Genomic DNA, 24143 nt, shown 5'->3' on the forward strand with positions numbered 1-24143 from the left:
TTTTTTTTTTTTTTTTTTTTTTATACATGACAGGCAAATGACTCCACTCCACCTGATGTTAAGTGGAAAGTGGTATCCAAACGCGAAGGAACCTAGTGCAGCGATGGAATCCTCACTGCACTAGCCACCTCCACCCTGCCTGCCTACAATATGCCTCTTCACGCCTCGTTTGAAGGACCCCATATCATAAGAGGGAGGGAAGACATGTGCCGGAAGGGAGTTCCATTTGTCAACCGTGCGGCAGAGAAAGGAGCCACCGAACCTTTTAGTACGCGATGGAATTCGGCAGGTAGTGAAACGGTGACTACGAAGGCCAGCACGCGTGGTTCTGAGCAGGAACGGGGAAGGGGGGATGAGGTTAAACAGCTCTTCAGAGCACTCACCATGGTACATGCGGTAAAAGGCGCTAAGCGATGCAACATCTCTACGCAGTTGCAGAGGTTCAAGGCGTGATGAGACCTCTTCGTCGCCTATGATTCGAGTAGCACGACGCTGTAATTTATCCAAGGCATCGAGTAAGTACTTGGCGGAGCCGTCCCACAAGTGCGAACAATACTCAACGCAAGACCGGACCTGTGTTTTGTACAGCAGGCATAACTGGTCCGGCGTGAAAAAACGTCGCACCTTGTTCAGGACTCCGAGTTTCCGTGAGGCTGTTTTGATCACAGATTCGATGTAGCTCCTTGGATTCAAATCACAGCAGATTTCCATACCGAGCAAGGTGAAACTGCTCTGAGGTGAAAGTACTGTGCTCATCAGAGAAGGCATGGGAAGGAACGGCGACAATTTTGTTGTTAACGCGCAAACCTGTGTTTTCTTGGCGTTGAACTCAACAAGATTACTGGATCCCCATGCAGATATGAGGTCCAATATCCTATTGAGCTCAACGACAAGATCAGATCGCTCTCTGTCAGTATCGGCGCGCCCAGCTGCGGGGAATCCATGATATCCCCCATGAACAGTGCTATCATCTGCATAACAATGAATATTCCCAAGTGGAAGCATATCATTGATATGCAGAAGGAAAAGCGTGGGAGATAGGACGGATCCCTGCGGTACGCCGGCGTTCACATTCACGAACCTCGAAATGCTGCCGTCAGAAACGACGCGAATTCTCCGCTCACGAAGGAAATCGGCAATCCAGCTGCATAACTGGGCTGGCAAACCGTACGCCGGGAGCTTGGAGAGAAGAGCTTTGTGCCAGACCCGATCGAACGCTTTGGCTATATCGAGGCTAACAGCCAACGACTCGCCACGTTTGTCTATAGCCTCACCCCAAATATGCGATAAGTACGCTAGAAGGTCACCCGTTGATCGTTTCGGACGAAACCCATACTGCCGATCATTAATTATGGAGTGATCTTCTAGGTATTGGGTCAGTTGTTTGTTAAGGATCCGCTCTAAAACCTTGCATATTATGGAAGTAATGGCTATGGGACGGTAATTATGCGGGTCTGATCGGTCGCCTTTTTTGGGAACTGGTTGCACATTAGCCTCTCTCCAAGAGTCCGGCACACGACCTGAAGAGAGCGACAGACGATACAGTCGCGTTAGCACGGGGGTCAACTCAGCTGCGCAGTTCCTAAGTACAATCGCTGGGATACCATCAGGACCACTAGCTTTCCGGACGTCGAGAGACTGCAGCTGCGTACGCACATCGCATTGTCTGATACGAATATCAGACATCGTGTAGCCACAGTGAGGTAGAGTTGGTGGCTGTGCGTTACAGTCGTCGAGACAGGAGTTAGCCGCAAACAGATTTGCCAAGAGGTCGGCTTTATCTTGCGGCTTGTGGGCTAGATTGCCGTCAGAATATCTCAGCGGTGGCAGCGAGGGCTGGCAGAAGTTCGACGCAACGGCTCTGGCCAGACGCCAGTAACTACGACTACCAGTGGGATGCGTCAGGAGTTCTTGGCCAACTCGTGCGACGCGCTGAGCATCCGCTCTGATGTACGCTCTTTTGCAAGACCTGGTGGCATTATTGTAGGCTGTTTTAAGTGAGTTCGTATTGGGATCGTCTGAAGCTAGACCCCTGATCCAAGCGCGGTATGCAGTCTGTTTGTTCTCAACAGCCACAGCACACTCACGGTTGAACCAGCGGTTGCGCCTCCCTTTACTGACGAGATCCGAATGCGGGATGTAGTATTCCATCCCGATTAAGATCTCATCAGCAACGGCAGTCGCGCTAGCTGTTGGATCCACCTCACTAAAACAGCGCTGCCGCCAGGGAACGGATGCAAAATAGTCCCGCATACCGTCCCAATCTGCCGACGCATAATGCCAAATGCGGCGTTTAGCCACAGTAGGTGGTGGTGGCAGTAACGTTGCCACTTTAGTGGATATCAAGCAGTGATCCGAAGTGCCCAGAGGGGCTTGGACCTCCACCCGATATCCAGCCGGGCGAGACGTCAGCAGAAGGTCCAACAAAGAGGGCGCGTCACCAACCCTATCTGGAATCCGGGTGGGCTGGTTTACCAGTTGGGTTAAATCGTGTGTGAGAGCGAATGTGTGGGCAGTTCTTCCAGCATGGTCAGTTTTAGAGGAACTTAACCACGACTCGTGGTGAGCATTGAAGTCCCCTAAAAACACCAATTCCGCTGTAGGAAACTGCGCCTGCGCGTCATCTGCCGCCCGAGTAAGGTGGTCTATGAGACGAGTTGTCTCCATGTCGCCGTGGTGGGATCTGTAGAGGCACATGTAGACACGGCAATGACTGCCCAGGTCAACATGTACCCCAAGGATGGAGAAGGAGGGGTCCTCCAAATGACGCAGACGGCGACAGCAAACATCTGCCCGGACAAACAAGCAGACCCCAGCTTTCGCTTTGAAGGACTCTTCAAGCATATAGCCAGGGTAATTCAAGTAGCTGCTGTCAGCCGGGCAGAGTATTTGCGTCTCCGTAAGGAACAGCATTTCTGGTCGAGCCGTCTCAAGATGTTGGTGGACGGCGTGGATGTTACTGTGGAGTCCTCGAATGTTCGTGAACTCCACCTTAAAGAGCGCTTTAGTGGTGGGGGTGTGCACCGCTGTACGACCAAAATTTGTACTTTGCGCTAACATGTTGGAGGGAAAAAGAGGCGTGAAGCGAGAAAACAGTGCCGCGACACAAGCGGTCAAATCGCGGGGCCTGCTTCCCCAGAGACTTGCCTACAGACAAGTTGCGCTGATCCGCCGGACGGAAGGGCCCCCGAACCCCCCCGGGAATGGCCGCCGGGACCCCACCTCCCGGTCACCAACCGGCACGACGAACCACACCGAGATTATGCGCGGCATGGTGAGGCAGCCTCACGAGCTGGTTAAGCACGCTTGGGCCCCTGTACTGTACCGCGGGCGGCCAGCGGAACAACCGTTTCTACGGGTCTCCCTGGCCGGCGGGTCAATGCAGTTGTCCTGGCACTGGTTCGGCGGAAGCCTCCACAGACCACAAATGTCGCGGCAGCGTTGCCTCGGGCTCTGGTTGTACGCTGACTGATCCCGGAACGCATCCGACTAGCGAACACTTGGCGGGTTTTCCATCATGCGCACGGTGGTCACTAACCAGGCAGGTTTTCAAGCCCTACCACCAGTGGAGCAGCTGGTTGCTCAATATCCCTTAGTCGCCTCTTACGACACCCACGGGAAGAGAGGGGCGGTGAATTGTATTCTAATCCGTCACCGCACGGTTAAAATTTGTGCCGAACCTATGCAAAATCAAGCAATATATGATGTGTAAGGGGTAACACGTACTTGTTGTACAACCGGAGAAGCTAAATTAGACACCAAAAAAAAAGTATTGCCCGTGTTGGAAGATATTAAAATAGAAATAAGTCGACGTGATAAACAAAAAAGTTTGAGCAAAAACTTACTTTATTGTGTATGAAAAACATATTATTACGACGTATCTACAAAAGCATCAAGCTAAAGTTAAACATCTACCTTAAAATTTTGTTCTATTTACGTTCACAATTATACACGATGTATTCATGACTTCGGTAGTCAGTAAATGATACAAAATAAAATTTATTTTGTAATTTTATTTTATGGAGGATTTTGGGGGAGACCTTTGCCCAGCAGTGGAACATAACAGGTTAATTAAAAAAATAGCTATCATAATTCTACTATTACTTTGTGTAAGACATTGATCCAGCGTTGCGACGATCTGAACCTATAGAGCGGTTACAGACACGCGTTTGTGGAACGCACGATTGCATCGCGACTTCAACGATTTACAGGCGGTTGCATCGATGCAATCGCGCGTTCTCTGTGATGCAGGTGCGACTGCATCGCGTTTAGATCGCGTTTACATTGTTGCCATTGCATCGTGTTTGCATCGCGTTTGTATCGCTGCTTAAATCGCGCGTTGTGTAGAGGTAGACGACACAGTAACCGCTCTTAATTAAAATCTTGAACTGGATTGTGACTACTACCGTAGACAACCTAAGTATCGTGAGACGTGCGTGCACCATAAGGCATAGCTACATAAGAATAATTTAAACTAAAGTGACGCATGCTCATTGGGAATCACATAATGTCTATTAGAGACGGAACAATAATGTTTACGACAGCTATAACCAATATAACATTGCTAGTGCAGTGACATATGGTTGCGTGTGAAACTCGTGATTTGCTTAAGACATAAATTGTATGAAATGAAGCTAGGCTTAGTTTATACCTTTATCGTTATTAAGATAAGTAATGTTAACTGCATATTAAATTGGATTGTCGTCATACCCGTTTATGTGATGCTACTGAGAATTGTTTCTAATTATTATATTATCAAGTGTCTTGAAAATTTCGAGTTTCGTCAATTTTTTGACATTTTTGAGACTCGAGACTCACATTTTCAGTATCGGGAATATCGAGTCTTGAAACTTAAGTCCCTGAATTAAAAATCTACTTATACCAACAGTCATTTTTTATTCTGGTTACATGGAAATGACAACACTGTATAGTAGAGCTTAGTATAGTCTATGGAGATTGAAGAACGGTAGTAACGAAATAAGGCCTCTATCTGAAACTGTAATAAACGTTTTATTATTTCTTACGTGGCGTGGGAATACGTAAGAAATAAAGAACGCCGTACTATGAAAATGAAAAACCTTTCATAAATAATTTTTCATTTTATAATTTGTGTTAATAAAGAACTTAATTAAAATATCGTCTGCTTAAAGGTAAAACCACATACGTGACATTTTTCACAAAAAGTCTTTGATAGGTAAGAAAATCATTATCTTTCTGCACGTGAAGCTCAATAACAAAAAAGCTATAAACCTAATAAGAGTTTTATCTGCAGAAAGATGGTGAATTTCTTACAGCTGGTACATAATTTGGAGATTGGTGTATAAATATCACTTATGTGGTTTTACTTTTAAGCAGACGATATCTTCTTTTGACTGTCTAACTTAAATACCTACTAGCACGTCGAAGACGGTTCACAACCCTCGGAAAACGTGTGAAGTCCCCAACATAGGGCATAGGGCGGATTATAGCTATGGCCAAAACCCTGGCTTGAGAGGAGACCCGTGCCCAGCAGTGGCCGTATAAGTGAGTTGATGATGTACGTATGTATTCACCATTTCATTGCATTGCATATCAAACTCCACCCATCACCTAAAATCTTCCGAAGCTTTCGATCTAACCATACAAAGCAAATAACGTTTGCGGCAGTATGAACACCCGCCCTACAAATTCTGAGTGGCCCAGGAGCCGGCGGCCTGTCATTGTATGCAAAGCTCGTTCGCTTCCGAGCAGGTGACGAGTTTGTTTACATTCTAACTCCCCCGGTAGGTACTGAAGTGATGTCTCGCCTTCTATTGTATTAGCTATATACCACACACCACATTTTCCGTGATATACACACGTCCAGGAAAATGTAAATTGATATGTATTAAGCAGGAAGAATCTTTGTGATAAAACAATAGCTTGACATCTACACAGGTAAAACAGACGTATTTTTATATTGTAAGTATTTTTATTTTATAAGTAATAATAAGAAATTGAGATTTTTTGAGTTTTGAGTAATCATTTTTAATGGACTATTAGAATTCATAATGGTGTTACGTATAAGTACGACTTGTTGACTTGAAAGATGTTTATTTAAACGCATTCAGACAATGTAGTTTTATTTTTGACAAAATACTTTGGTTTATAGGTATTTAAACTAGTGCGTGCTTTTAGTTTCGCAAGTAATAAAAGTCTTACTTTGAACTATGTCGATTGTTTAACACTGTGTGTTACATATACAATTCATCTCACCGTATTGTTTACCATTGCACATTATTTCAACTCGTCTTATTATTTCGAGCCAGCGTGCGGTGCGGTGACGCGACACATGAATATGAAATGACTTCAATAGAGTTGTTGTCATACATCTACCTTTGATGGACAGTAGCTCTGTGGTAGCTCTCTTTGACAGTTACGCATTAATAACTCTTGTTTATTGTTCACGTGAAACCTTGAACCAGTGTATGGAATGTATGCTGGGATTACCATAGAAGGAAGTTTTTGCTCAGTAGAGAACTGATAGGTTGTTCTCGAGAAACTGAGCATTTATACATTTGCAGAAGTATTTCACTCTATGAAATGATGGTAATTGTATAAGACTTATTTATTGACAGCCGTTATTATAAAAAAATCCTCTTGTTCTTTTATTTTATCGATATATGCACGCGCGTGAGGGCCTTCACATTCGAGTCGCACGATTTGGGACCAAATGGTTTAGGGTTTTGAGGAGTAGGGTGGCCATGCTATCCTCCAAAACACATTATCGTGTGGCAGTACTAACTTAGCGTCAATGTGCAGGATCTTCATGTCCATAGCGTGCACCGTTGTGAAGACGTTGGTGGCGCCATGGACGACGCACTCACGCGTCTCGGGCATGGCAAGCGGCGTGCACACCGCCAAAAACACCGGCTCATTGCGGCTGCACAGCGGCAGATACGACACGTAGTGACCTCGGACTAGCACCACCTGAAGGAAAATTATCATTAAATAACTTACAAGACCCGAGAACATCAATGGATTTTATACACTGTAAATAGACATCCTGTAGCATTTACAGCCACCAGCAATCTAGGATGATCCCTGTGACATTTTTAAAAAATCTATACAACATAACCTTGTGAGGACGTGCACTTATTTACGTATGTCATAAATTTATTTAAAAGCGCGGCTTATAAACCTCGCTTTTAAATGAACAACCTTTGTTTAAGTAAATACATTAAATTAAAGTAAACATAACTCCAAATCAACGTTTATTTGCGAGAAATAAGCGGAAAAACATTTTCTTCAAAAATTCGTTATTTTTACAACAGCGTGCAAAGTTTATTTCATTAAACTGCATTTGCTAGAGATGAAGTTTATCGAGTTTTCGATAACTTAATGTATAAATGTATAGTGTAGGTATTCATTCAAAAGTCTGAATTTTAATCATAGGTAATGAATTAACATGTCAATATTATTACTTTTTGAAACCTATAAATTAATGATATGATAAATATTTATCGAGTTCTTAGGTTTTCGCGATTGTTACACATAGGAAATGAAACTATTTTTCTAGATTTATATCACGTATATTTGTTTTTTCAGACAAACCAACGTTTCGGGCTCGATACAGGTCCCATAGTCACGGTTGACTAGTTGTGTCAGAGGATTTAAATCCGTAAAAATGCTTTCATTTCCTATGATAAATAATTATTTTAATTTTCTAAAACAGCTATTTAAATTGCATTTGCAATATAGTTGTGTGTTTTAAGCCTTCAATATAACACAAAACAATTCACACATGTATACATCGCTCAGAATACGTCGGAAAAATAAAATCGTAAAAGAGACCTTTTTCCTTCAAAAACCAATTACACCAAAGATCTTTCGACTTTACCTCATCCCTATGGCAAACGTCAAATAAACTGTCACAGGGATCATCCTAGTTTACGTTTAGTATATTAATTACAATTATAACGAATTTGTAGTCAGTTACAGGAAAGATTATCCCTCGTTTTTGAAGACAACCACGGAGCGATAAGGTGTGATCACAAAATTGTGACAACAACGACGGGCTTCCAGTTTACCTCAACAATTTCTAAATATCATATTCTCATATTTACTAAGTAGTACAGGCTAATATGAATAGTTGGATAGTTGAATCCGGCTTGACACGCTTATCTGCCATAGTTTCAAACTAATGCTGCACTAAACAACACAGCTACCTTTAACCAATTAGACAATCTGATACAAGTGGAAGGCAATAATGAACTTGGTTCAAGTGAACCTACCTTGACTGCGCTGCAAAGTTTTTTAATCTATTTGACACTGTCTCTCGTCGACTCTGACCTGAAGAGCTGGAGTCTTTAAAAGCTTCAAAAGCGGCAAAGTAGGCGTGGCACTTTGACATTCTTTAAAGTTTTAACAACAATAGACAGATAAGAGTGTTCGACACAATAGTTCACAGTTCAACCGCTCACTGCGCCGGCGCAGAGCAATCTTCGATCCGGATCCATGCGGCCTTGGTCGATATATTTTATTGTATTGAACACTCTCGTATTCATAGTCTAGCGTTATTATGCTACTAACAAAAACAGTTTATTAAATTCTTATACTGTTATTTTTAAATAATACACGTAAAACCGAATAAATTTAGAATTGTTTAGTATTAAGCATAAATATCAGATTAATTTTCGTATTATTGGTACGTAGTAGAAGTATGTAGTCGATGTCACAAAATCAAGGATGTACAGAACAAAGGTCTACAAGGTCAAACAATAACTAACCTAATCCAAAGCGCAAAATGTGTCGGTTTGCCGCGGCAAAAACGCTCACTATGAATAGGACCGAAAACAATGAGCAATGCCTATGGAATAACGCAATGGAGTTGCATAAAAAGTTTAATCTACTTAACAAGATATATTTAAATGATGTCTGTAGCGAGTGTTGTAGGCCAGATTATATCGTGTCGTATAAATAGAGCACCAAAGGCATTATGACAACATTATTTGACAATTTTCTTATTCTATCAAATGACTAAGATGATTTAGAAAGTGCAGCAGAAATGCTACATCCAGGAAACATTACTTAAAGTGGATTAGTCCCGTTTCCCATTTTGCTTCCTCCCAAAACAGCACATGAAACTTGTTTTTTATATTTACTAAAAACCACAATAATACCTATAATTAGACAACCATAAATTAAAATATAACATATTTCGATACGTTTCCCGCGGAGATTTAAAAACGAGATTTGAACACTTGCGTCAACACGTCTCCGCCCACCCCGAGAACAAAATGTACCTACTCGTAATGACGATAGATTAACCGGATATGAAACGTTACATTACTGTATCAAACGAATAACCAATATACGCCCAAACATACAGCACACAATTGGAGTGTACGTCTCTTCGTCAAAAGAGGTAGCGGACCGATAAAGACTTAGTTACGAAAAAAAAATTGTTTAAGAGCTTTTGCTTTGCAACTTGTGCTACCTTATGCAACAATTTACAAAAGAAAAGCGGGAAATGAGAAATCTGTGATTCGATGGGTCCTATGTATTTGGGCTAAAGCGCAAAATCACAATTTTACAGGAGAGACTTCCAAACTTTCAATCTGGTAGGTATATTTTCAAAATTTCCTTGTATTTCGATTTCCTTGAATATGTTTGATTTTGTTTTAACATTACCTTATAGATTATAATGGAATGAAGCATTTCCCTCAAAAAGTGAAAATAATCAAATTGTTAGTTTGGCCCTTATACTTAGTACCCATCATGCTAGATGGATTAGTTAGGCCAGAATTTAATTCTCTGTTCTCACTAAATACACCGACAAAACTAATATAAAATTGATGACATTTTAATTAATTTATTAATTATTCGTATAGATTGTCAAGGACGTCACATAAAATAACATAAAGGATTTCGACACATAAAGCCTATAAAGGCACTGCAATGACTATAACTATTAAATATATAAATGCTTAAATATGTTAAAAGTAATATAAACATTTCAATTACAATAATTAAAATAAATATATTATATAATTTTATAATATACTACAATCGAGATGATTCATAAGACAGAATAAATAAGAACTAAAAGCAAAAAAGCATTTGAGCTATTGCTAACAATAATTAAAAAACTTTTAAATTAGACTGTCCGCCTAATCTGACTGCAGTCTCTGACAGTGCTGGGCGATCAATCGTGACTTATTATCTGTTGCGTACAGTCGAACCCGAATCCATCAGCCATAGAAACCTTGTCATGAGTGAGGTGAACAATGAACCACTTTCTAACCAAAAGATAAAACATTCAAATTGTCGTGACTGCTCGTGACCCGCCGTGTTGACTGACCAATGTAAACTAACCTCTGACTTCGTCGTCGACTGTCATGTTAAAGTGTCTCAGCTAGGCACTACAGAAGTCAAAACTGTCACAAAAGGTCAGATACGCTAGTTTCGATGTTAAATATGATAAAGGGTTAACGATATTTCAACTATTGCAACAAACAATATTTAACAATGTTTAACTTATAGTGAAAATGGTGGTTTTAATGATAACAGTTTACTTAAGTTAAAAAAAAAATATTGGTGTCGAAAAATGTCTCCCTGACTTCGAAGTATGCCTATCAATAAACAATTTCGTCACAACATATCGACTTAAAAACAAAAGTGTAAGAGAGTAAACTTATTTTTTTTTAAATAAGAAGTTTGCGTCTAAAAGTCTGGTCAGTAGAGTCACGCTCCGTCGAGTATAAGTCACGAAATGTTACGTCAGGACACACCTCTCGTGTGTTGAGGAGTTTTTTTTCTAAAGGTATCCTTTATAACGGTCGTGTAGTTTAGTGGCCCGCGCACGCGCCGGTTGATCACGACGTCAGGCTTTCCAACCGATAGATTGTCGTGTGCCTCGATCAGGGATTTTGTTTTTGCTGCTTATTTCATACTACAATTGAATCTCTTATTGTTGAAACATAGTTTCGTTTACTTATTAGAAAAACTTATCATTTTACTGAATGTCTACAGTATGTAATCTTAATATTATGTTTTCTATTATTTTTTGGCTTTTATTTTTATGCGTACTGTAACTGGGGCGTAGCTCGGATTGCGTAGCGAGAGGTACTTTTATGAATTTAAAGTGCTTTCACATACTTTCGGCGTTGGGTTACAATTCAATATCTCAAGATGCTCCATTCTTTTCCTTACTTCATTTTACAAAACATTCTAATTACAAAACTATTCATTCAGCCAGTGATTCTACTCATAGAATAGAGCCTAGACTACAGTACCTACATATTAATGCAGTTCTGTTATAAGTCGTATTGAAAAAAGGCCGACGTAAAAGCAGTAACGTGCAATTTGTATTTAACTTGTATCTATTTAATGTCACTTAAATATATATACGTACATATGTCACATAATAACAAACTATGCGCTACTTTCATTGGCTATATCTACTTACAATATAAACGCCAATGTTAAAAGCTCAAGAAATTCTCGTAAAAATAGCTGGAAACTATTTAATTTGCCAATCCTCGTAACACACGGTCACACGTTCTCACAATAACATACAGTATGCAAATATTACATCTTAATATAGAGAGCAGTGGCTCGCAGTTTTGTTATTACAATCAGATACATTTACATTTCATAAATAAATGCATCTCCGAGGTCGCTAACGACGCCACCGGCTGCAATCCACTGCGCACTGAGCGTTTTTGCCGCACATAAAGTGTATGAGTGGCTTAATTTAAATAACCCACGTTCCCTTAGAACGTCGTCGCATGGAGTGTGAATTTCAGATGTTCATGCTTCGAATTTACTTTATGTTGTTGCTATTCATGTGGCTTTCTAGTTTATTTATCTAGCTTATATTGTCACATGTAGTAAAGTTTTTAGAAATAGTTTGATTTCCGGGGTGTATAAGTATTTTTATCTTGTAAACTGAAACTCACTCAATGGCCAATAAAAATACTTTCTACTTGATTGAAGTATGCAATAAGCAATTTTCGAATATTAATTCAGTCATAACCGTTTTAATTTGCTCAGAAGCAGTTCAAAGTTCATCGTTTACGTAAGGTAAAGGTAAAGTTTTGATAGGGTAATTACAAACTCAAAATTGTTGGGCCCACATCATGACACAATCGCTCGTCGTTCGGCAACACACGTATTGTACCCTAATAACAGTTTCATATATTAGCGGCAATATCAATTACAAAGGGAAATTTGAATGATACATAAAACGAATTAACCTATTGAGCAAAAAGTTACATAGAGAGACATATCATTTGTTCGTGTTCTCACGGGCACTATAAAAATCGAGTACCAATCATTACACAGAACCTCTCGAACTGACACGTAGGTATATTAATTCCAATAATGACCATCCGAATGAGGCTTCTTTCGTCACAGAGCGTATAGAAAACATCAAATACATATAATTAGAGGCATCTATAAACTACGGTAATTGTGAATCGTCTTCTTTAATTATGAAGGCCGGTATCGAAGGTTGTGGAGCTGGAATAGCATGTTGGGAAATATATTTATTTTATTTGAAGGTGATGTGATCAATCAGCGAGCATTTGTGTTGATTCGATAAGACCTATTGCAAGGGCCGTGATAGCGGGTGTCACGATGTCAAACTGTCAAGGCGAAGGCTGGCTGTGCGTTATTTTTTACTGACACCTCAGTCAAGAGTAAAATGAAGTTAATTTTTTTCTGTGTCATTTGAGGTCAGTGCTGACAATGTATGCCAACATTTTTGAGAGTATCTTTCTGAAGCGGGTCATATGGATTTGTTTGCCGCGCTAAAGATGGCAATAATTGATTAAGACCAGATAATGTAACTTTATTTTCAAATCATAAAGTTTCAGGCTTTGAAGCATGAAGAAAACAAGGTGATATAAAAACGCGTCAGAAAAGCTACCGAAAAAATTTTAAAAACTTTGTTACGACAATTGCGATTAACTACATGTCTGCCTTAGTATTTCATGTTTGAAAACCTGTCGACGAACGGTCACAACCAACCCTCAATCTAAACTAACTTGACAGATCTTAAATGAAACCTTATTCCAACCCTCAGTAACTTTCAAATAAACAATAACATGTTTAGATTTGTCATGTTACGAATTGAGAAACAGAAATTCCGAGTCAATGTTAGTTTATTTCAACAAAGCGCGAAAGTACGTGTGAATATACAAAAGATATGGATTTAAAAATGCGTACAACATTGTCAATATAGTGAATGGGCCCATTGTAGCGTTGCAAGATCGATGAGTCGCTGAATGCGTGGTTAACGTTTAGTTTAAGGTCAGATTGTATAATGCGATGTATTTTTACCTTTTCTATTTTCGTAATTTGGAATATATCTAATTAATAATGGTATTGAAACCAATGCCGTCACTAAATGAACACATCGATTTTTAAAATTTTAGCTTGCGAGTATTTTCAGAAACTTTAATCGTCATTTGTTGAGTTGACATTTTCACTTTTATTTTGATGGGTTGATATGTTTTGGTTTTACATTCGAACTATCTTTTTTATCCTTAAACAGCAATATTACTCGTTCGCAATCAAACATAAGTACAAGATCGCACAGCCTTTACGTAGGTAAGTGAAAAAGATGTAACATGGTATAAAAAAGACAATGAACGACATATAAAAGTTGACATAAATATCAGCAAACTTATGCTGAGAATTTTACATAAATTGTTACTCTGAAGCGAGGTACCGGGGACCTGGTATCTTATAAATATGTATTGTGCACATCTTAATGGCGGGCCGATTGCGCGGAATGTTTTGCGCTAAGAAATGATCTAAGCCATTATTATAATGTGGACTAAGGTTAGAACATTCCGTAACGTTCGCAACATCAACTGTGTCCGATGCAAATAAAATCCAAAAATGACTTCTTGTTCTAAATTTAAGAGCTGGAATGTCGGTGTGCTAATGACTATGCAATCTTATAAATGATATAGCTCTGTTTTCTATTATTTTAGACAAAATAACTTATCAGTGGCCTACAAAAGAACCAGGAGGTAACTTGTTATTATAATTGTTCAAAGTTACGTGGAAAATGAAATAATATGCGCAGTTTTAGTTCTCCGTATGGCTTTCAAGAGTGTAGTGTATTTTAACATGCCCATCTTCTTAATGTGTTTCTATACTTTTGAAAGTCAGTGACAAATTTTGTAACTTGAACCTTAATTTAAATGCATTTAAAGGTGGAGCATGATTGCATGATTTTTGGAAGATAGGTCATCGTTCGTGCACAACTTCACCTGAGGAAAAGTGAAAATTTGGTGAAAAACAAAACGATGACGTTAATACTCATACTAGATATTTGGTTACTGGTCTTAAAAATATCCTTATTGTAATTTAAAAAATATTCTCCAAACCGTACTCATTATTATTTATTTACTATTTTAAGTAGTTGCTCAACCTTCTTTTGTCATTGTGTAATGATGTTCAACGTTCGATGTTTTGTATATTGGAATGTGCTGCGATTAGACCGTGTCCCATACAGAAATGGATTACGGTTTTACAACCATTACCGTCTTACTACGCAACTCGAAGCGCTACAGCACCAACGACATAAGATCGTCTATTACAATTTTTTAAAATCTGTCTGTATTTTAATGCGATTGTGTGATCGATGGTTCTGTTGACTGTACCCGGACACAATGCGAGTTAAATTTCGACCAGTAATTGATGGGGGAAAGGCTCACAGCTTGATTAATTGCGTCCTTTGAAAATAGTGCATTATGTCTTAATTTTTTTTAATACTGTCATAAGTTACTTTTATTAGATATAATAATGCAAAGGAATAATATATATACGTACATTATATATTTATTATATTATGATCAATTATGATATACATTATGTATATTATTATATATATATTATACGACTAACTTGTAAACTTATAAATATACATCATAATAGCTTGTCTACTGTTGATGTACAGCAATTTTAAGTGAGATTTGTGTATGAATTCGTGTACTAGATCGATATCCCAGTGCGAAATTTGTTAATACCTGTATGCCGGTTTCGTGATCGCATAGCCATTAGCTTACTTGCGCAAAACATTTTAGTTTGATAGTTACAAGTAAAGCCGGGAAAATGTTCCGATCTTCTATTAAAATGCCTATTGCACAATCATACATAATTTGGCTTTCAAACCGCAAGACACTGAACCCCATTATTTTGCATTAAAACTAATTTTGATGTCTATCTATCATCTTTGCATATTCTGCAAATTAACTATTTATAAAGAAAATATTTTATTTGAACACTTTTGAACCACGTTTTGCCCAAAGACTTAGCATTAGTAAAAATAACCGTGTTATTATTATTATTATTTCCTTACGGCGGCCACTAATTTTAGTAAAAATCCTGGTATTTTTGTATTATATTTCTAGCTATACAAGCTAGAAATAAAATATAAAATGTAAAATCTTGAAAGTTACAGTCTGTTGGATAATTAGAGGGTGGAAATGTGGAAATAGTCAAAGGTTATTATTTTTTCTCTAATGGCGGCCACTAGGCTTAGGCCAGTGTCAGTTTTAAGGAATGCGGATTATTCGTAATGACATTTGACACATGACACAATAACACGAATGATATCATAGATGGATGGATGGAGATGGAAAAAATGCAGGATCGATTGGTTTCCATAGTCTGTGTCAAAGACTACACTAAATTGTGTCACTTTATGACAGAATCCTAGGATGAAAAGCGAAGGTGTTATATAAGAGCCGTTTCACACGGCGACTTTTCGACAGTCGCTAATCGTCTACCTTTACACACAGGCTCGATTTTAAGCAGCGATGCAAACGCAATGCAATCACGCGAATATATCGATGCAGTTGCGCGTTTGCATCGATGCAATCACCTATAAATCGCAAGTGTAGCGATGCAACCGCGCGTTTCACGAACGTGCGTTTGCATTGCTGCTAAACGTCGCCGTGTGTAACCACTCTAAAACTTATTTTTATTCAAGTCTTGAAATTAATAAGAGAAATAAGAAAAAAATAGCTTACCACCATCTTACCACGCAAAAACATATTTCCATACGCAGAAAGTCGCATTGATACAATATTATATTTTTATAAGGGTCTGAGTTTAATAAAAGTCAGTCTTAATATCTGGATCCATGTACAAATCTGGAATTATTTCCAATTTATTTGATTATAAGTATAATATTTCAATATATATTGTACTATTCATGGAACTTATGTTAAGTATAAACTGTACCATTGAAAGAAAACTGAAGAATTCGAATATATTGCTAAACAGCTCTCTAAGTCAAAATGTCGTCAACTGGTTGCAGCTCTTCATTTTGTGAGTTATGAACTCCCACGTTTCGTGAAGTTTGCTGAAAATATAATAGTACCTCACAATACAACATGCCTGACTCTATTGCTAGAATGGAACAGCGGTAAGGATGAGTGGATGGGAAGCGGGAAATCTCATGAAATAGTAAGGAGACGTCTAGTGCAACTGAACAAAAAATGGCTAGCTCGATGGTTAGATCACCACGTATATAAGCGATTATCAAAAGATCTTGACGATACACTGATGAGTGATCTGTATTTCAAAATGGATATACCACTAAAACTACCTACTAAGTTGGTATTAGACAAGGCGTACGTCATAGAGCATGATCTATCAGTTACTGGTGCGATGTTGTGGGTGATCTTTGCGACGATGATTGGTGGTGCATTTGTGCTTGTGTGCTTCATCATGCACGGAGTTTATGTGTCAGAAACTTACACTAACAAAGTTAGACAAACTCAGTTACGAAATTTGTTAAAAAATACCTCCGAAGACGAGGATGATGACGGTAATGATGATAACACAACTGAACCTGGTCCCTCTGCACGCAATAGGCGTAAGAAGTGATGTTCATTTCCAATACCCTTCTATATTTCAGTACTGTAGTCGTGCAGTGTGCACACTAAATGGGAGCCTAAGAGTAAATATTCCGAAATTATTTCAGCCACGTTTCCTAGGGTAAACATATTTTCCTATCATGATATTGATTTCAAATGTTGTAATATTTTGATTTTTTTTTTAATTACGGATTCAAATTGTCCATCCAATTAGATTTACCAAAAGATTTCTTTACATATAGAGGCAGTGTAGTTTCTGAAAATCAAGGGTATAGTAATGTCCACTAACAAGGGGTGTGTAGCGGCAGCGCATACGCAGCCATCGCACATGTCATCGCGGCGCGCGGCTCGATAAGCCTCATTAGTGGCCCTTCTTAACTTCATCAGCTGATACTGCTGACTCTTGATACTGCTTACCTACACTGAGTTGCATTCAGAGTAAACCCAGCTAAAAGGTACTAGAGTGTGCTAATTGAAGCTTGAAATGAAGGAATTTTATTTTAATGGTAATTAAAATTAATTTTAATTAGAAGTAATCCCTTTGCTCATGTGATGTAAATGTCGTTTGATGTCAAAATAAAGGCCTTATAACAATCAGCGTTATATTCGGAATCATAAAAGGAGTTTATAGCTACAGGTGTTCTAACGGTATTATTACAATAATAAATAACTAGGTAGATAGATAATAATAATAATAATTAGAATATATATCGATATTAAAGTTGCTTGACGTCTGAGTCGTAAGGAAGTTTGGTAAAACTAATGTTTTACGATTATAAAAGTATGTCAGAGTTGCGATTATTGCTTCATTTCCATACGACCACACAGAACTGTTTCGCAGCGAGGGGCGCTCAGTTCGCAGGCGTGGCTTCAATAGTATTTTCACAATAATTTCTGTCTTATAAAATGTATCTTCGATGAGAGGCGCCCTTAGGCTGACCGCCTCACTGAATAAACATTATCGCGCGTGTGAGCAGATAAATAAATAAGTACATTATATTTAACCAATGGTCTGTCTTTTGCAATTAATAGTTGTTTATCATTTGTTAAATTCAAAACTTTGATCTATATACGGTTCTATCTAAATCTTTATCTGATCTGAAATCTTCATCTAACCGATGAGGTCGTAAAACGAATGTTACGTATGGGTGCAGTACTTAAATGTGCTAACATATTATGTGGCCTATTCTTTAGTGTCGTGATTTCGTAAAACATGTACCCAATATCAATACTTTGTAGGAAAGCAACAAGAAGACCGTTCTGGTTAGAGAGACGTGTAATAAATTAGCGAACGTGTGACATTTAGTCGCATAGCCGTAGTTTAAGGCTCAAGTCAGGACGGGACGCACGTGCACAGTTCAATATTAATTGGATACAATGACTGCCGCGATTGCGAACATTCGTTACTCCCAAGTTTCTGTGACTGCGCCATTCGCCCCGCTCTGCCACTTATTGCTGGTGTGGGTGTCTACTCGATTAGAATAATCTTAATTTATGTACCTAATTTACGCACCTACTCATAATATTGCCCCAGAAAGTCCGTTTTAGTTTTAGTGCACTGTGAAATTGTCTAGATTCTAAGTACGTATGTAAATCACAATATTACAATTGTTGCTACTATAAAATAAGAGCGATAAGGTAACGAAATTTATAGCTTACTATTTGACATTTAACACCCTAAATACACCGGCAAATTTCCAAATGTTGTTTACGTCGACAAACTTCATTTAGGTATTGGTTTTATGTACCTTCAATAATACTCTCAACTTGTTAATTGTTTACGCGATGTTCTCACGAGGTGTTCTGCCGACGCCTCCACTGTGAACTAACAAACAGCTGTAATAAACACTTCCATCGATCTCAGACATCAGATAAGACTGATTACTGCTGATTATGATTTTATTGCCCACAAGGAAATAATTACAACGGAGAACAGGTCCAACTTCACACCACACACACTTTCAAGCGCGTGAGCATTCAATTATGTGTAATAACTCGACTATATCGAAGCCTATCAATTTGTCAGTCAGTCCGCTCGACCTTTTTATACATACATTTTATATTCACTTAACGTTTTGAAAGTAAACTTGTTAATTATGCTCTCATCAATTTTGTTTATAATATTTCAAGTTTGAACTCTTGCGTCGTCGGTCACGTGTTTGACTGACGTTACAATTTTAATAAGAAGTTTGAGATTTAAACTAAAGATTTAAATCCGAGATGAGATCCGAGATGATGAGAAAGAGATGTTTTATTCAGCGGGTGAGTTCATCGGATGCGACAGCATATTAATCAACTAGTGAAAAGATTCTACCTCTCCAATTATTTCGCATCTATTGGAGTATGTATGCCTGGCTAAATTAAAATGTCTAGAAATGTAATATAACCTATTGACCTCTCGTTACTGGTTTACACTTTTTTAGTAATTCATATTAATAACTTACTTATGGCACATAATTTTGCTAAACAACGTATAGCATCTGTAAGTAATGCCATTTGCATGCTAAATTTTAACATCAGTTGTATATTAGCAGCTATCATTGTTATATTTAATTTAATGTAAAGTTAGGTCATGTAAAAATTTGTTGCTTATAAATAGTAATTTAACCTATTGCTCAATAGGTTAAATTATTCGTTACTGGTTTTAATTTTTTTTAGTAATTTATGTTAATTACTTACGGCACATACGGGGTGCGGCATCTGCGGATAATTCCATTTACATAGTATGTTAAATTTTAACACTATTTAGCCGCACTCATCGTTTTGTCTATTTTTAAACTATCCTAATCTAAAACATTGGATAGTCCTTTATATTTTGAAAAAATAATTTACGACGTTCTTTAATACCAGAATATTAATATGTTCGTGGATAATCCCGTGTGTAACAGCTACTTATTATAAATAATATATTATAATAATCTCAGGCCAAAGTACTTAAAAAACCGACCCCAAAACTCGTTCATTCCCTAGTTTGCCATTCTTAGAGGTGGAATATTTTCTCCAAATTTAAATGGGACCATTACTGAGGTACCCTCTTTCAAACAAAAAAACAAAAAAAATATCAAAATCGGTTCACAAATTTTTGCCGGAGTTATTGCGTAACATACATACAAAAAACAGTCGAATTAAGAACCTCCTCCTTTTTTTGAAGTCGATTTTTTAACCGTAAGATATATTACAACAATATTAATTTTTATTATGCTTACGACGAATATCTGCAAATATTTATCATATGATAACAAAGTAACCCTCTTAACATAAAGAACAGAGGTTTTGAGCGGAGTTTCTATTATAATACTTCATTTTGTCTGTTCTAAGTCCAGCGGTAAAATCCAGGAGTACAAAGGAGGAAACAAATATCATGTAAGTCGTATAATATAAAAATCGACAAACGCGGGAAACCCCTTGTTTTGCTGTCCACGCATAGTAACGCCATCTGGCATGGTAGAAAAATTCACGATTTCGATCGTAATTTTAATGTTACAGTTTTAAATTGTCGTCGTGCCCAGTGTGTGATAAATGGCACTGTAACGACACTGTGGTATTAATTTCCCTTTTTAAAGTCACAACCGAAATACGATGATGCAAATATCCATCACATCGGTAACTTTAAGATTCATAGTTCTAAAGGTTAATATATGGCCCATTTTTTCACAATAGAGACTTACCTTTTGGTCCCCGAAGCGCATCTGGCGGCGCGCGTTTCGAGCGACGTTCATGCGGCAGAGGAAGACGCGGTCCTCGCCGTCGGCAGGCGCACGCGACAGCTCCGAACGCACGGCCTGCTGGTCCTGTTTGTCGATAACATCGTACACGCTATCCCCGTGGATTAAAAGATCCTCCTGTATAAAAAAAACGCAAATTTAGAAACAATCCGGGCACAGACGTCCTTTAACGGTTTAGACCATTAAAATTGAAATTTCTTCATCTACTCAAAAACTCATGCTTTAAAGAGGATTTTAATCTTGGAAAATGGTTAGTTAAAACAATGTCATTAAGATATTTTCATACATCATTGTAAAAGAAACGCTTTGCATTTCATCTAATTTTTATAGCAGTAGGGCTCCTTGTGGTAGAGTTCGTCCAACCGTAACCTATTTTTGCCGCTAAGCAGTAATGTGAGCATTACTGCGTTTCAATTTTGAAGGGTAATATTGCTGGTGAAATTACGGGCATGAGACTAGTCAACTTAGGCTCACGAAGTCGGGCGCAATGGCAGTGCCGCGCAGCTCTTTATGTATTAAAGCTCTGAGTGACACTGCAACTATTATATACAGGCGTGTCGCTTAACACCAGGCGCACGACTTGTTAGTCCCGTCACTTGCATCATAAAAAGTTTATTTGTAACACAAAACGGGTCCTTATGTAAACAACCTTCTTGCGATCTATGGAGCTACGTATGTATGCATAGCTAAGTCGCTATTCTCTGGTAGTTGAATATTATATAATTTTAGATTATACTTATAATTATAATACGGGCAAATTTTTCCTCGCTTCAGAATTATAAAGAACTAATTTCTTTAATGTCTTTTAACGAATATTGATGTCATAAGTCAATTTTGGTTTTTCATGGTTTTTGGGTTCAAGTTATCAATTAATTCACTGTGTTCAAGTCACTGCGTTGTACTAAGTTTGCTGTAGTTATGTGGAGCGGGTGCGCGTGTCTATTGCTCTTAGGTCTCCCATTAAATGTTTCACCAGCATGTGTCTCGAAGCTTTGACAATGGAGATAAAATTCACTTGCTTGGGCACACTAATAGCAGCGTATTTAGCTGATACACCTTTCTAGGAAACGGTAGATACACAGGCAAGGTGCCGCGTCCGCGATTAAAATAATATACCCTGCGGTCGGCACACTGATGAAAATGTCGACGTAATTTCCCCTAAGTATACGGCTGTTTAAAAATAAAAGCGTTTGCTTTAACTCTGCGGCGACGGATTTGATGCCGTTCCGCAATTAGCATTCCGTATGCGCATACCCATTATTTGTTACGAATTACGATTCATAGTTTCATTCAATTGTAATAAAAATAATACTTAATTTTGGCTACTAGCTACTTTGCATCAAGACAAACGTAAATCATATTGAATTTTAGTATAAGGCACAAAAATTTACTCCACCGATATACAACTCTCTTCTTAAGAAGGTAACTACCTTCTTAAGAAGAGAGTTGTATATCGGCATAACTAGCATAACATAGCATAACTATGCTTCAACGTGGCAGAGTATTTATTCATAATAAGTGCGCCTGCCCTGTGTGGAGCTCAGATTAAGGCTTAGGTCAGACGGGGTCAGCAAAATTGTATTTTAATTTTCTTTGCTTTCTATTACAAACAAATTTCAATTAACCCTGGTCGGCTTTAATAACTTTAATTAAATCATACTTCTCCGGCAAACCAAGAATCTTCTCTTGAGAGGCGTTTTGCAGTAGGGTTGTCTCGTAAGATTTGAAATTTTCTGATTTGAATTATAATTTTCTTTGAGATAATATATATTTAATTTTTTTTAAAGCTTGAATACAAAATAAATAAGTAAAGAGTTGTATTATCTAAAATATTAGTACAAAATAAAGATTTTGTTACAAATAACTGTGTTGTGACGTGCAGATATTATAGTTTGATGAAGGTCAGGGGCAGCCCTGAAACTGACGTCACGGAGCGTGTCACAGTGCCCCTCCCACCTGTCGCGTGCCCCCCGCGTTAAGACATAATGTGCGCGCGCGCCTCGCCGCCCACGTGCGCCGACCATGGGGGGCGAAAACTTGCGCCTGCGCCGGTCAGGCTTCAAGGAAGAAAGCGGAACTCCATCTCGGCTCGAGATGGACATGCGAAATTGCAGGGATTGAAATACTAAAGCAACTGTTCCAGTAATTCAGTCCATTTCCTTCGCTCTAACAATTCCTAGATTTTATTGGATTTTAGCAATATGGGCTCATGACAGATAATATTTTTACCAAATTAAATAGACAATGAACATTATTTACACATGTTTGTTCCCAGAATTCGTTTTGTTTTATTTAAACTTAAAAGTTAATTTAATGTCTAGATTACGGAAATATTTCAAACTAAAACAAAGTAATTGAATCTTAAGGAAATAGATAAGTTTACCTTACTACGTTGTGTATTAAGAAAGACTTATAAGATTGATCCAAAACACGTCTGTAGTGCAAGCGAACGAAGTGTATACAATATATATAGCACATTAGTAAAAACATTACATAAACATTAGTAAAATATAGTGTATAGCACATTTATAAAAGTATAATGTGTGTAGATAACTTTATCGCACAGGAATTCAATCTAAATAAAATTTATTTCATGTAGGTAACGTAAGTTTAGATTCCTAATTGCCGCAGGCGTGCCCGCCTATAGGCTGGTGATGGGTTCGTGCTAGTACGAGATAATTTAAGCAAATATGTCAGTTAGGCTAGGCTAATTGCAGAGTCCGATGCTATGATATGGTCAAAGAAAATTATGGTAATACGCACCGTGAGCCACATACAAAATGCGCTAATAATTCCAGGACTAATAGAACGTGTAATTTGTTTTGATTTCTTTCACTTTATATGAACTTATGTAACAGTTTACAGTTATGTCATTTATTTATGGAAAATGAAACAGATGCTTAAATAACTAATTGTGTTTCGGTGACATTTGACAAGATAAAAAGTACCTGACGAGCTCTTTTGTATAATAATTTGTCTTCTTATTTTTGTATAATCAGCTGAATAACATGTTTCTTTTTTGTACGTGTAGATGTGGTGAACTGGTGACTTATTGGTGCCATGGCCTCAGGGCAACATAAATATCGACCGGTGAACAGGTGGCTGTAAATTACGCGCTAAAATCTCGATCACCATACGCGGCTTCCGCACGAAGTTAAGTTGTGGTAACATTTTGAATTTTTTTTTTTATGATACCAAGTGACTGTACAAACTATTCATGCGCCTGGTGGTAAGCGACACGCACGTCCATAACAATTGCAGTGCCACTCAGAGCTTTAAAACACAAAAACCTGAGGGGCATTGCCACTGCACCGTCACCATGAGACATAAGTTGAAGTCCCATGCGTCAGTAATTTTGCCAGCACCCTTACCCGTCAAAACTGGAACGCAGTAATCCTTATATTATTGCTTGGCGGCAGAAATAGGTAAGGTGGCCGCTGCTACTAAAAAAGATTAGGAATAAACAATAAAGTCACATCGTACAAATACAAATGCATTTTCGTTTTCAATGAGCAAACACTATAAATAAAAGGAGAGCTAGACCGTTCATTACTTA

General features: G+C 38.3%; 1 protein-coding gene across 1 annotated transcript in view; it reads right to left on the bottom strand.

Annotated features, from left to right (window-relative positions):
- LOC113226864 (hypoxia-inducible factor 1-alpha-like) overlaps positions 1–20699 on the bottom strand; it is a 43213-nt gene extending 22514 nt beyond the window's left edge. The window contains exons 1-2 of the mRNA XM_026459655.1: positions 20531–20699; positions 6764–6948 (exon numbers count right to left, since the gene is read on the bottom strand). Of these exons, the coding sequence (XP_026315440.1) occupies positions 6764–6948; positions 20531–20581 (236 nt within the window). The 5' untranslated portion in view covers positions 20582–20699. The remainder of the gene's footprint in view (positions 1–6763; positions 6949–20530) is intronic.
- Positions 20700–24143: the final 3444 nt, after the last annotated feature.

This window comes from Hyposmocoma kahamanoa, unplaced genomic scaffold, assembly GCF_003589595.1.
Source record: "Hyposmocoma kahamanoa isolate Upper Pololo Valley unplaced genomic scaffold, ASM358959v1 100021, whole genome shotgun sequence".
Lineage (NCBI taxonomy): Eukaryota > Metazoa > Arthropoda > Insecta > Lepidoptera > Cosmopterigidae > Hyposmocoma > Hyposmocoma kahamanoa.